The 15,000-nt window shown below is 46.5% G+C and overlaps 1 protein-coding gene across 1 annotated transcript in view; it reads right to left on the reverse strand.

The window, feature by feature from the left end:
* The window catches only part of col27a1a (collagen, type XXVII, alpha 1a), a gene marked incomplete at both ends in the record, with an annotated part of 120,368 nt that overhangs the window by 67,774 nt on the left and 37,594 nt on the right, over positions 1 to 15,000 (reverse strand). The window contains 5 exons of the mRNA XM_080529368.1: positions 2,480 to 2,524; positions 7,910 to 7,963; positions 10,857 to 10,901; positions 12,086 to 12,139; positions 14,826 to 14,870. Of these exons, the coding sequence (XP_080385494.1) occupies positions 2,480 to 2,524; positions 7,910 to 7,963; positions 10,857 to 10,901; positions 12,086 to 12,139; positions 14,826 to 14,870 (243 nt within the window). The remainder of the gene's footprint in view (positions 1 to 2,479; positions 2,525 to 7,909; positions 7,964 to 10,856; positions 10,902 to 12,085; positions 12,140 to 14,825; positions 14,871 to 15,000) is intronic.

Below are 15,000 nucleotides of genomic sequence, written 5' to 3' on the forward strand. Positions count from 1 at the left end.
ACTGCCACAGTGCCTCTCCTTCAGATCCTTCCTTCATTATTTCCAGGTGATCTACTGTCTTCAACTCAACAAACCACCCTGTGAAACTGACATTTTTTTAAATATTCCAACACCCCGAGGTCAGTGCGTTAGATGGCAACATCAACATGTTGGCGTTGGGGAGCCATGTTGCTACAGCAAGAACACACAGCGCAAAACAGTGTTCTGGTTAATCCTCTTTGATAGTGTTACTGAGAGCATGTGGAATGGCCCTCTCAGACCGCAGACATGGAGACTAACACATAACACACTCGTGCCCACATGACAAAACACTTAAATTATTTTAACATTTTACAGTGCCAGGGGATCAGCTGGAAAATCAGACCTCATCAGAAGATGAGTGAAGAGACGTACATTTCAGTATGAGGGAATTCTGCCTGACTAATAGCTGCTGCGACCGCATTCAAACGCACGGGGGAAACGTGAGCCCAGACAATCGTACTGCAGTAATTGCTGCCCAATGATAAATCACGGCTGCTATAATCGCTGCTGTATGAAAAGTGAAACAAATGTGGAAAAATGTCTCGGTAGGCCAAAAACACAACTCCAAAGAGGTAGCACAGCTTTTAAGAGATACATAGTTTACTCCAAGTCTTTTTTAACGGCTGACTGCGTCTCAATGATATCAGGTAGCCCTGTTCTTAAGCCGTCGTGCTTGCAGTATTTCACTGGGTTACTTACTGGAGGAGTGTGTGTACACTGTCAACGGATGACTCTGGAGCTGTGTGAGGAGTCGTCGCACACAGACTCTCCACCACACACTACACACACAACACCCGCCCGGAGGCCTCTGTGGTCACCAGAACCTGATCAGGTCAAACCCCATGCTTCAGTCAAACTTTCACTCAAACTTTCTCTCCATTTTTCCAGCCAGTCTCCTACAGTACATTGACTTCAATGCATATTCTACTCTAAACATTCAGCTTCAGGCCTCAGTGGTTGGGGACATTCAAGATCTGCAGTCTATGTTGTAAATGTACAATAAACAGCAAGCAGTGAGTGACTGACACACATGACGATGTGTCCCTCTGACGTTTCCCTCGACTGCTTGTCTGAGTCTTAGGGGCTGATTATGGCGGTTCAACTGGCTGTGGTTCAAAGGCCTTGTTTGTCTCTGGCTCTCTCTCCCAGGTCCTGGAGGAGGAGGGGTACGATCCCTCTGGGATACTGTAATCCTGTCTGGGTTTCCGCTTTCCATTCAGGAGCCCAGGCAGGGAGGATGACCCTCCTTCTGTTGGCTGCTGGCCAGTCACAGTTAGTTGTAGGGTCAGTTATCCAGGGCTTTGGGGTTGAATTCCGTCTCCTACATTTTTTTTTTTTTTTTACGAGTTTTACAGCACAGCTCTGCTGTACTATCGCCTGCACTGAGGCTGAGACAATGTGTGTGTGTTTGTCTGTGAGAGACCAGAAACAAAACCCGACCAGAAAACCAAAAATTCAGCGCTGCCAGCAAACAGGATGTGATGCAGGCGAGATCCTACACTAGTGTGAGTTTAACAGACTGTTTGGCCACTGACCCATACTAGACCTTCCAGATAAAAAACCTCTTCTCTAGGAGTCTCGCTGGTCCCTAGGGAATAGCTGTGTCAGAGGGGACCGCTTAACACTGATGCATACTCGCCCAAACCAACATTATGCCTGCGCATCCACAAACTGCATATATGCCTGCACCTACATACTGTACACACACCCCGGGCTACCACATCACAATCCATCGACCCAGGAGAAGAGTTGTCTTTGTAAGACGCTAGCGTTCTGAAGACAGTGACCTGCGTGTGAAGTGCTCCCCCCGTCTGTAAATGTCCCACTTATCGAAAGCCAATAAGCAACAGCTGCAGGATGACCTCAACATGGTTTCAGGGTGGCACACTCTCTGCTCTGAAAAACTGGCTCCGATCGAGGCAAAGTCAGCTAACGCTCACAAGAGAACCTACAGCCAGTCAGTCTCCAAATGACGTGGCCCCAGCAGAGGACCAAAAAAAAAGCTAATTTCCACAAAAGCCTTTAAATCCAACCCCCCCCCCCCCCACATGTGCAGCACCCCTCCAACCAAGAGTTAACCCTTCGAATTTTGCAATGGAAATAATGAGGGAAGTTAACAATGACGCAAATGCAGACCTTATAAATCTTCACATGTGTGTACGTGTGGGGCCTTTGCACCGAAACCACTCAAGGCAAAAGCAGATATAAAGCAGAACTGGACCCAGAACTGGAACCCAGCTGGAACCAGAACAATGTCTGACTGAAACAGGGTTTAGAACACCCAGCGATGGAGAGAGAGGGCTGATGTAATAAGCTAACATACGTGAGAGACGGCTCCAAACAATCTCCACGACTTGCCGCACACTGCCCACATATTGTATGGCCTCCCAATGCATTTCACAACACTTGTATTAAACAAGAATAATTATCTATAAAGTATGTTGAGACAAAACTTTACCGGCCTACCCATCTTGCCCCTCTTCCCTGGTTCTCCAGGAATGCCCTGAAAATGTATGAGAGAGAGAGAGAGAGAGAGAGAGAGAGAGAGAGAGAGAGAGAGAGAGAGAGAGAAGAGAGAGAGAGAGACAGACAGACAGAGAGAGAGTGAAAGAGAGAGAGAGAGAGAGAATATAATTTGTTAAGAACATGTGAAGACCACAACAATAATCACATAATTAGACTTTTATGGGCAGTCTAATGTTTACAACGTTACTGCTAACAGGACAGAGCCTTTTCAGGCAGACAGGACGATGGAGCTGTATCCACCATACTGTACATAGCTACCTTAACTGTGCATAGCTACCTTAACTGTACATATCTACCATAACTGTACATCGTTACCTTAACTGTACATATCTACCTTAACTGTACATAGCTACCTTAACTGTACATATCTACCTTAATATAACTGTACATATCTACCTTAACTGTACATAGCTACCTTAATATAACTGTACATAGCTACCTTAACTGTACATATCTACATAGCTACCTTAACTGTACATATCTACCTTAACTGTACATATCTACATAGCTACCTTAACTGGACATAGCTACCTTAATATAACTGTACATATCTACATAGCTACCTTAACTGGACATAGCTACCTTAATATAACTGTACATATCTACCTTAACTGTACATAGCTACCATAACTGTATATCTACATAGCTACCTTAACTGTACATATCTACCTTAACTGTACATAGCTACCTTAACTGTACCTTAATATAACTGTACATATCTACCTTAACTGTACATAGCCACCTTAACTGTACATATCAACATAGCTACCTTATCTGTACATAGCTACCTTAACTGTACATATCTACCTTAACTGTATATAGCTACCGTAACTGGCCATAGCTACCTCAACTGTACATATCTATCTTAACTGTACATATCTACCTTAACTGCACATATCTGCCTTAACTGTATATATCTACCTTAACTGTACATATCTACCTTAATATAAGTGTACATATTTACCTTAATATAACTGTACATATCTACCTTAACTGTACATAGCTACCTTCATATAACTGTACATAGCTACCTTAACTGTACGTATCTACATAGCTACCTTAACTGTACCTACTCTAACTGTACATATCTACATAGCTACCTTAACTGTACATATCTACCTTAACTGTACATAGCTACCTTAACTGTACCTTAATATAACTGTACATATCTACCTTAACTGTACATAGCCACATTAACTGTACATATCTACATAGCTACCTTATCTGTACATAGCTACCTTAACAGTACATATCTACCTTAACTGTACATAGCTACCGTAACTGCCCATAGCTACCTCAACTGTACATATCTACCTTAACTGTACATAGCTACCTTAACTGTACATATCTACCTTAACTGTACATAGCCACCTTAACTGTACATAGCTACCTTAACTGTACATAGCTACCTTAACTGTACGTATCTACCTTAACTGCACATATCTGCCATAACTGTACATATCTACCTTAACTGTACATAGTGCCTTAACTGTACATAGTTACCTTAATATAACTGTATATAGCTACCGGCGAGGCTACCCCCCCAATAGGAAAAAAAATAAAGAAAATAGATATCACTATGAAACATTCCCAGTTTGTTATGTACATAAAAACTATGAAAAAATGTATTGCAAGTTTTCTGAATTTATTATTGTTTATGTTTATTATGCAAATTAGATGCTAATTGGACCCAAATCTAAGGATCACTCACACCATCATATTTGTCAAATTTTTTTTTTTTTTTTTTTATTTATGTTGACACATAAGAAAACAAACTCTGGTCACAGCAGATTGTGTCTATGTCCTCGTATCAGCCCATACATCAGGAAATACTGAAAAAATCTATTTTCGCCATGGTTTTGGTATAAAATGTACTATAAACAGGGCTATGAATGATATATCATCAATTCTCTGTGACCAGAGAAGCAGAATATGGATAGGAAGAAATGTGGAAAGTTTGGTCTGTTTTGGTGCAAGGAAAATCCAACATGTGTGGACAAGTGTGTGGACAAACACATAAAAACAAATTTTCGGGAAAACAGGCTCAAAGTTTTGTATTGTGAAATATGAAACATTTTTATTTGAAACTGCTATTCACAAACACAAAACCTAATCAAACCATTAGCAATAAACATCCTAAACACCTGACTGATAACTGAATAACATAAACTGAACAGAAATGCACACAGGCTACAAATAGTGGCTGTTATGGAATAGAAAGTGTCTCCCTCTCTCACAAACCTCTGGCACCACCATGTAATCAGCACACAGAACTACAGCCAGCCAGCCAGCCACACACACACACACACACACACACACACACACACACACACACACACACACACACACACACACACACACACACACACACACACACACACACACACACACACACACACACACACACACACACACACACACACACACACACACACACACACACACTTGTGTCAAGCCTAGTTACAGAACCTGGTACTGGTGTGTGAGCACATCTGCCTCTCCTGTGTGTGAGAGAGGGACAGAACCTGGTACTGGCGCCGCAACCGAGTCGGGGCTCGGATATGTGTTCGGCGGGCCCGAGCCGATTCAGGAAATATTAGAACGGCGTCTGTGGCTCGTACGGTTGCGACGCAGCGGTACTTTGACCTGAAGTGCCTAGGCCGAGAAGCCTGAATTTGAGTTATTTTTAAATGCTTTTCGGTCAGCGCGGCCGTTCCGAGGCGCAGAGACGCACCGTTTTCGACGAGGTCATTCGTAAGGGGCTTGGCACCCGTACTCTGTCGAGTTTTTTCTGCTAGGCGCGACCGAAGATGTTCGACATTTGTGAAAACCAGACCTCTAGCTCACTCAGGAGGGGAGTTATGAATTCTGGCCACAGGAGGCCATACAATGGGCTAGAGACTTGAAATCACTTTTGGCTGAAAGCTGGCATCCCACTGATGGTGTGTGTCTTTTTCTGTTCCCCTGGCTACATAGGAAGTGTCCCAAAGGTGAGCCTAAAGTTCAGGAGGTCGCCAATGTTAAACGGCTGAGTGGGGGAGGGGTAGTGAGTGACTAAATTGAGTGCTGTTTGGTGATACATTGGGCTAGAGACTTGAAATCACTTTTGGATGAAAGCTGGCATCCCAGTGATGGCGTGTGTCTTTTTTTGTGCCCCTGGCTACATAGGAAGTGTCCCAGAAGTGAGCCTAAACTTCAGGAGGTCGCCAATGTTAAACGGTGGGTCACAGTGAGTGACTAAATTGAGTGCTGTTTGGTGATAAATTGGGCTAGAGACTTGAAATCACTTTTGGATGAAAGCTGGCATCCCAGTGATGGCGTGTGTCTTTTTTTGTGCCCCTGGCTACATAGGAAGTGTCCCAAAAGTGAGCCTAAACTTCCGGAGGTCGCCAATGTTAAACGGCTGAGTGGGGAGGCGAATAGTGAGTGACTAAATTGAGCGCTGTTTGGTGATAAATTGGGCTAGAGACTTGAAATCACTTTTGGATGAAAGCTGGCATCCCAGTGATGGCGTGTGTCTTTTTTTGTGCCCCTGGCTACATAGGAAGTGTCCCAAACGTGAGCCTAAAGTTCAGTAGGTCGCCAATGTTAAACGGCTGAGTGGAGAGGCTAGTTCCGCCTTCCGCGTCACATGGGACACGACAACCAATCACATTCGAGAATTTTCGCATCAACCAATAGAATCGCGTATTCTAAAAGAATGCAACCTATCTATTTTAGTGATTGGTTGCTGATACAAGGGGCGTTGTAAATTTTGGAAGCGGCCATTTTGAGCCCAAGAAACACATCTTTCAAACAAGACCAGGCTTGATGTATTTCAGACTGCAGCCGTTTCGGTAACGCTGTGCGTAAACTACTAACTTTTGGCGAATTTATGAGGATTTTACGGACGCATGCACCACAATCAAGTAAAATAAACAACCAAATGTGTTTTTGTCGACGTTGTATTGTCACTAATATGAAAGAAAACATGTTTAGGAGGCAAAAGAGCAACTCATCTCAAAATCGGGGAAAAATGGGAAATTGCGTTTTAGCTACCTTTATTGCACATATCTGCCTTAACTGTACATATCTACCTTAACTGTATAGCTACCATAACTGTACATAGCTACCTTAACTGTACATAGCTACCTTAACTGCACATATCTACCTTAACTGTACATAGCCACCTTAACGGTACATAGCTACCTTAACTGTACATAGCTACCATAACTGTACATATCTACCATAACTGTACATATCTACCTTAACTGTACATAGCTACCGTAACTGTTCATAGCTACCGTAACTGTACATCGCTACTTTAACTGTACATAGCTACCGTAACTGTACATAGCTACTTTAACTGTTCATAGCTACCGTAACTGAACATAGCTTACTACTATCCTCATAGCGCTAACTACCATGCTTGCCATACTGTACCTATCACTATCACTATTATGTTTTATATCACTATTTGCACTAACATCTTTTATATCACTATTTGCACTTCTGGTTAGATGCTAAACAGCATTTCGTTGTCTGGTACTTGTACTTTATGACAATAAAGTTGAATCTAATCTAATGTAATCTAATCTAATCTTTCAAACATGACATGACGTCTTGTGACACCAATGAAAGAGTTGAGAAGCACCAGATGGAGATCTCTAATCTCGAGGTGTTGGAGCACCCATACTGTAACCATGGTGATTAGAAACACTCCATAATGCAGAATTAGAACCCCTCTTTTTGGGAGCTCCCAGACACTCTTCCCCTCTGAGGTTTCAAAGCCCAAAGTGCTTGTCCAAAAATTCTGATTTAACAACCACTTTGGGCGCACTTTGGGTAATGGTGTGTTCAATCACGTTCGGTGCATCGTAACACCGTTCTAACAGTGCAGGCTAATCGCTTCATGTCTTGGAGGCTGTGCTTGTCGAAGGCATTGAGGAGTTCAGCCAGTTCAAAGGCTGCTGTGTGGGGATGGGGGGGGCAGGGGGACTAGCATGACTCATCCACACTCCCACAGTCCTACAGCAAAGCCAGCTGGAGGCTGTAGCCACATTCAAACCAAAACAACAAATGCCTCAGAGTAATAAAGCAATTACAGAGGGAACGCCACTGGAGGAGGACTGGGGTTTCCTCATTTTGTTTATAGACTGGTCATGCTGTGTAGTTCTAGTGTGCATAGGAGCAGCAGGACCCGTGTGTAGTTCTAGTGTGCATAGGAGTGGCAGGACCCGTGTGTAGTTCTAGTGTGCATAGGAGCAGCAGGACCCGTGTGTAGTTCTAGTGTGCATAGGAGCAGCAGGACCTGTGGCTGCCACAGAGAGGGTGTGAGTGAGTATTGTGATTGAGTGTGCAGAGAGAAGTAGAAGGAACTCACTCTTTCGCCATCAGCCCCGGGTAGGCCGAAAAGCCCTGGGATTCCTATGAAACCCTGCAGAGAGGAGAGGAGGGGAGGGGGAGGGGAGGGGAGACGAGACGAGAGGAGACGAGAGGGGGGGGGGGGAGAGGAGATGAGAGGAGAGGATAAGAGGGGAGGGTAGAAGAGTTGGAGTGAGACTTTCAGAAACCACAGTGAAGCATCAATAGCAGAGCTCCAGTGCTGAGGTGTGGGCGGGGGGGGGGGGGGGTCCGATGCGGAGGGTCTGCAGGCAGGGGGGTCTCCAGGGTGGATGGAGGTCTCCACGAAGAACCAAGCCATGAGGCAAGTGTATATGCCCATGGACTGCATGGTGCTGGGTTCCACGATGTAGTCCAAGGGCACATACCCTCACGCCAGGGATCTCTGAAGCTGACGACGGGGGCACCAGTCTGGGCTGCTGAGGGGTGGAACACCACAGGACAACAAGAGCGGCCACAGCAACATGCACAACACTGACACAGGCGAGAGGGAGAGGAGCTGCACTGTATGACGGAGGGGTAGTGGGGGTACTGATAGTGGGGACACAGGGGTGGTTGTGTGGATCAGGGGGCTAGGGGATGGTTAGGTGTACAGGTAGCTGGGTAAAGGTTGGATGGTAGGTAGGGGGATAGAGGGGTGGTTGTGTGGATCAGTGCGTGGGGGTGGTGGGAGAGGGAGAGGGGAGGAGAACGCCTCTCTAAGATAGCAGGGCCTCATTTGGAGGTTAAACAGGAAATTCCAGCCGATGGGGGCAGGGACAGCTTTAGGAACAGCCACGAGAGCTGATAAAGAGCCTTTATTGCAGTGCAACATAAAATCACAGTGTGTGTGAGTGTGAGTGTGTGTGTGTGTGTGTGTGTGTGTGTGAGAGTGTGTGTGTGTGTGTGTGTGTGTGAGTGTGTGTGTGTGTGTGTGTGTGTGTGTGTGTGTGTGTGTGTGTGTGTGTGTGTGTGTGTGTGTGTGTGTGTGAGTGTGTGTGTTCGTGTTGGTGTTCATGTGGGTGTGGGTGTGTGTGTGTGCTGTATGTGTTTGTGTATGTTTTGGGTGTGTTTGTTTACAAGAGCTTATCAACAGTTCCATGCATTCATGTCGCTGCTGGGTACAGTTGTTTATTTGGTATAGGATGGGTAAAGAGTCATGTGAAAACATTAGGACACCCCATGAAATATTGAGGTCTTTTTTAAGAACATCAATTAAGACATCAATATTTGGTCTTCTTTCAAACAATATCTATAGATACAGGCGATGTAATTGAACCAAAAACAATTAAAATGGTACTTCAAATCACCCCACAGCATCTCAATAGTAAGATATCTTAATAGCTAAGATCCAGGCTTTGACTTGGCCTTTCCATAACCCTATTTCTTTCTTTTCCTTGCCATTCCTTGGTGGATTTACTGTTTTGGGTCATTGTCATGTTGCATGGTCCACATCCGCTTCAGCTTAAATTCTTTTGGACAGATGATCTCACATTTTCCTCAAGCGCCCTCTGATACAATAAAGAATTCATAGTGTATTCTATGATGGTGAGCTGGCCAGGCCCTGCTGCAAGAAAGTAGCCCCATGACATTTTCCATCACATTAACCATCACATTTCCTCCCCCATGCTTCAGTTGGTATGAGGTTATTGTGCTCAACTGCTATCTTTGGTTTGCTCCAAACATGTCTTCTGTTAGTGTGACCAAATAATTCAACTTTGGATTCATCTGTCCAAAGCACATTGTTCGAGAAGACCTAGTGTTTGTCTAGGTGTTCTCTGGCAAACTTTAGTCTTGCCCTGATGGTTTTTTTGGCAGCAAAGATTTCCTCCTTTGCACACCTTTTTAGGATTGTTGGAGACTTCTTTAAGCATCTTGCGGTCTGCTCTTGGGCGGAACTTGCTAGGACGGCCTGACCCGACCATGTTGGCAGTTGTTTTAAATGTTCTCCACTCCACTAATTTCTAATTGTTTGGAGATCTTTTTAAATCCCTTCCCAGACTCATACACATCTACAAGCTTCTTTCTGAAGGCCTCAGAGAGCACTTTTGATCTCGCCATGGTGATACCACTCACTTCAACAATCAAAAGCAAACCAAACTAAATGTCTGAGGTTTAAATAAGACAGGCTCCTCCGCAATCCTCTCTAACGATGTTCATTTGTACCTGATCTGGTGCATTTGATTCGAATTCTAGGCATTTAAAAAAAATGTCACATTTTCGTTTTATTTGTTTACTTACATTACCTCCATCTCTCAATATTGTTAACATTTCGAAATGTCCATATGTTGAAAAATAGGTTTTCACAGGGTGTCTTGTCTTTTTCACATGACTGTTTAGGTTTTTTAGAGGTATCTGATTGTAGAAGTACTTGAGTAGTAATACTTGATGTAGAGTGGGGTGTGTGAACATGTGTACAGTTTGTGGGGGTTTTAGCAAAAAAAAAACAATGACTGTGACACAATGACTTTTGGCCAGGGAATGTGTTTTGCTGGAGACTCCAGAGGCTGTTCCTCCACTGTAAACAGAGAGCAGTGAACTCTTTGATGAGCCGCATGTAAACGTCCAGATTGCTCCCAAAAACCTAAAACACAATGTGAGCTATTGCAGCCGTGTTCCAGGACTGATAGCCACCAGGAAAGCCAGACCTCAGCAGTCTGACCCCCAGTCAGGCTACAGTGCAGGACGTTGGGCATGCTGACTGTGGTGTTTATGGATATGAAATAGCCTGAAATAGCCTGGCTTAGTAGGCACTCTGCCACTGGGAGTCAGGCTCCAGTAGGTAGACCCCCAGTCAGGCTACAGTGGCACGGACATTGGCATGCTGACAGTATGGATGTCACTGAGACAGCTCTGGTACTGGCCATGGCAGAGTAGGAAACACTGCTACTGGAAGGCAGGCTCCATGCTAAGGTCATGGAGGAGGCATAGGGGGGCGGTTCACCTACCCGAGCGCCTTTGGGCCCCATGGCTCCTATGGGCCCTGGTAAACCCTGCAACACACAGAGAGAGAGAGAGAGAGAGAGAGAGAGAGAGAGAGAGAGAGAGAGAGAGAGAGAGAGAGAGAGAGAGAGAGAGTAGTTGAACGGTTAAACACAATCACAGGCCATCTGTAATACGAGGACTCAAACATTGCAACACTGATACTTTATGCGTGTGTGTGTGTGTGTGTGCGTGTGTGCGTGCGTGTGTGCGTGCGTCCATGTATGCATGTGTGAGTGTGTGTGTGTGTGTCTGTGTGTGTGTGTGTGTGTGCGTGCGTCCATGCATGCATGTGTGTGTGTGTGTGTGTATGTATTGAGTGTTGTTAGAGGACCTCTCCTATCTAGCCCCACAGCGGGAGAGAATACTGCCATTAGTGCAGAATGTTTCCTACTCAGGAACACAATGCAACATCTCCAGTACAGTATAGTATAGTAAATGGCTACCGCAAACCACTACACAGTTCCTCTACAGTACTCCAGCTCATGCGTTTCCCAAACTTCCATTTACCAAACGTCTCTCTCAAGCCACCCTCTTTCTCCCTAAAACAGACCCTGAACTTAACACTAGAACAGCCATGGATGGGGCCATTTGACCCTGTGAGTAAAACAAATGTTATATCTTTGTACTCGATCCTTTCATGACTTTTCCGAGATATGTCCGTTCTACCACCCAGTATCCTTACATTTTCAAAATCACATCAGGACAAGCTAGTATATAGCTATTTTGCCGTTTTTCTGTGTAGGAGGCAGGATAATTTACAAGCTGGCCAACTAGTGGTCTTTGCGTGTAAATAGCAGCTTTCCATTGTAAAGACTATGGTCATTTGACCCCAGAGGCGGCTCTTATAGTAGGTGAAAAAGGCACGGCTGTTCTAGTGTTAACCCTGTTAATGTAGCATCTCTAACGGTCTGGGAGGGTTACATCTACAGTAAAGACAGTGGACTTACACCTTCTGGTCATCGCCCTTGGCTATGGATATTCTTACTTTATGACACAGAGATTCTAACCTTTAACCCCTCTACTTTTGTTCAACTCTATACACAACGTTCACAGACCTTCTCCTGTCATAGAGGAACCCTAACTTGACCATAGCTCATCCAACTGTGGTCAGTCCAGGCCTGACCTGTGACCTGTGACCCCTGACCTTCTCTACTGTACCAGTCACAGCACAGCATCAGAGGATTTACTGCACCTGCCTGCCAGGATAACCTTTGGCACCTGGGCTTCCGTCTGGACCTCGCTCCCCCTGTGGGAATGAAAGAGAGAGAGAAAGAGAGAGAGAGAGAGAGAGAGAGGGGGGGGGGGGGGGAGACAGAGGCAGAGAGGGAGAGAGAACTACTTATCAAAATCACAGTAATACAGAGACAGACAAGGCTTTGTGCCGAGGAGAGGTATCTGGAGTAAGGGGCTGTCCATAGCCCATGTACCCTGCCTCGGGGGGGGGGGGGGGGGGGGGGGGGATGTGTATGTGTCTGTGTGTGTGAGAGTGTGTATGTGAGTGTGTGTGTGTGTGTGTGTGTGTGTGTGTGTGTGAGTGTGCGTGTGTGTGTATGTGAGTGTGTGTGTGTGTGTGAGAGTGTGTATGTGAGTGTGTGTGTGTGTGTGTATGTGAGTGTGTGCGTGTGTGAGAGTGTGTATGTGAGTATGTGTGTGTGTGTATGTGAGTGTGTGTGTGTGTGTATGTACAGTATGGGACAGGTTAAATGAACACGGTATGACATACCGGAGTGTAACAGCCTGTACAGTATGTCCATGAGGAGGGGGTTGCTGGGGTGCAAGGCGGCTCCCGAGTGGTCCCAAGACGCCCGCTCGCACATATAGCACTGACCCCCTCCCCCCTACCCCACCTCCCCCCTACCCCACCTCACCCACGCCTCTCTCAGACAGACGCTGCTATAAAAGCCCTTTGTTAGCTGGGATATTGCTGTTGGAAGGCAGCCCCCCCCCCCCCTGGCAGGCCTGAGGTGTTATTTTCCCCTTGCTGTTTTCAGATGTGGCCCTGTGTATATCCAGGTCCCATATGGTCCAACCAGGGGGCGGGAGGGAGGGGGGATACTGTAGCTGGGAGGGGGGGGGGGTGCGCCGGGGGGGGGGGGGGGGGGGTGCGCCGGTTCAAGCCAAGATTCCTCTAGTGTAAACGTGTTCATGTATAACTTCCCTTGATGCGGCCCAGCAAACGCAAGGTGGCTACACACAGCCCTGCTATTCACCATTGTCCCCATGGTTTGGCCTGCCGTACAGTGGGCAGGGGGTGGGGGGGGGGGGGGTGGAAGGATGGGCTCTCAGCCACCCCCCACATGCAATAAGCCTATGGGGGCGGGAGGGTTGACTCACAAGTGTCGTCATAGGACGCTCAGGTCATGTGTTCTCTGTGCTCTAAATGGTCCGTGCCCTGTGGTCACTGGTGTGTTCCAATGGTTCAGACAGGGAGGTCACATCAGCCCGGTGGTGTGGGAAAGGAGGGGGCAACTGCCACTGGGAGAGGGTAGAGGATGCCGGAAGGGCCGCTGCCTCCTCCCACGTTGGTGACACGCTGGGGAACCCTCCAGACCTAAAATAGCCTGAAGGATGGACGCTCACCTAAAATAGCCTGAAGGATGGACGCTCACCTAAAATAGCCTGAAGGATGGACGCTCACCTAAAATAGCCTGAAGGATGGACGCTCACCTAAAATAGCCTGTACGGAATAGCCGCTGCAGTTCCCAGCCTGTTATAAAGGCAAGAAGAGTGTGTTCTGTGTGCCTGACGTTGAGTCATTCCACCCGCACAGAGAGAGAGGGAGAGAATGAAGGGGAAAGAGTGAGAGAGATAGAGAGATAGATACAGAAGGAGAAAGAAAGAGAGAGAGAGTTTTTTTTTCCGATGCAGCAGTGATATGGGCTTAGATAGAGATCGAGAGAGAGAGATCGAAAGATTAAGAAAGAGAGACACACAAAGAGAGAAAGAGAGAGAAATAAAGAGAGAGAGAGAGAGTGAGGGTCTTTCCGGTGCGTCAGTGATAAGGGGTTAGGTTCTACTAGACCAGTCTTGTCTGTGTTGCTGGTGTCTTGCAGCCAGATGTGTCTGGTCGCTGAGCTGCAGAGCTGGCCGGCTGCAGGCATGCCTGGCAGGGGGAGACGCCAAGCGAGCGCCCTCAGAGGGACGGGACTTGGAAGCCCCACAGGACTGCTAGAGAGGCCGCAACGGAGCGGGAAAATAGTGGGATGAGGACGATGACTCAGCATTAGGTGAGCATCGTGGTCCCCGCAGCACGTTTCGCCATCCCGTAGGCCAGAATCCTAGGCTGAATAATAAGGCTTATGTTCCTCGTGTGTGTGTGTGTGTGTGTGTGAGAGAGAGAGAGAGAGAGAGAGGCATGACAGTGATGGTGTTTGGCAGAGTGAGACCAGACAGAGGATTTTGGGCTTGGCGCGCCTTGTTTCTGGTCGGTTGTGTCAGGCGTCATTGGTGGAGGCTTTTCCTGTGGGTCTGTGGGTGACATGGTGAGAGCAAAACAACGCAAAGATGCTGCCAACATGAAACCCGCACGGCGACAAATGATACTCATGGCACGGCTCTTGATTGCAGATAGCAATTGCATGTGTGTCATATACGCACGGTGAACATTTACATTTGAACCATTTAGCAGACACTTTGATCCAAAGCTACTTCCAATTTGAAATTCCAGGGCGCTAAGTGCCTTACTCATGACCTCACCAGCTCAACTCACTGTCCTCCGGGCCACTACTACCCCCACAACTTTCAACTTTAGCATTGCCTTTCCATCCCGAGCCACAAACGAGAGGATTCACGAAAAAGGCAACTGCATTAAGCGCTGTCCAGAGAGGGTGTGTGCAGCATCTTTGCATTTTGTAAGGTATCCGTGTGTGTATATGAGAGATGGAGGAAAGATGGGTGGAGTAGGGAGGGGTGGAAGGAGGAGTAATACTCACAGGCTCTCCTGGGTGACCAGGTGGACCGAGATGGCCTCTCTGTCCCTGAGAAGACAAACACACACAAGACATGAGTGACACACACAGGAATGAGAGGGAGAAATAACCGACTGAAACAAGGAGATGGAGAGAGAGAGAGAGAGAGAGAGAGAGAGAGAGAGAAGAGTGAAAGACA

This window comes from Nansenia antarctica (assembly GCF_963989245.1).
Source record: "Nansenia antarctica genome assembly, chromosome: 4".
In the NCBI taxonomy this organism is placed as follows: domain Eukaryota; kingdom Metazoa; phylum Chordata; class Actinopteri; order Argentiniformes; family Microstomatidae; genus Nansenia; species Nansenia antarctica.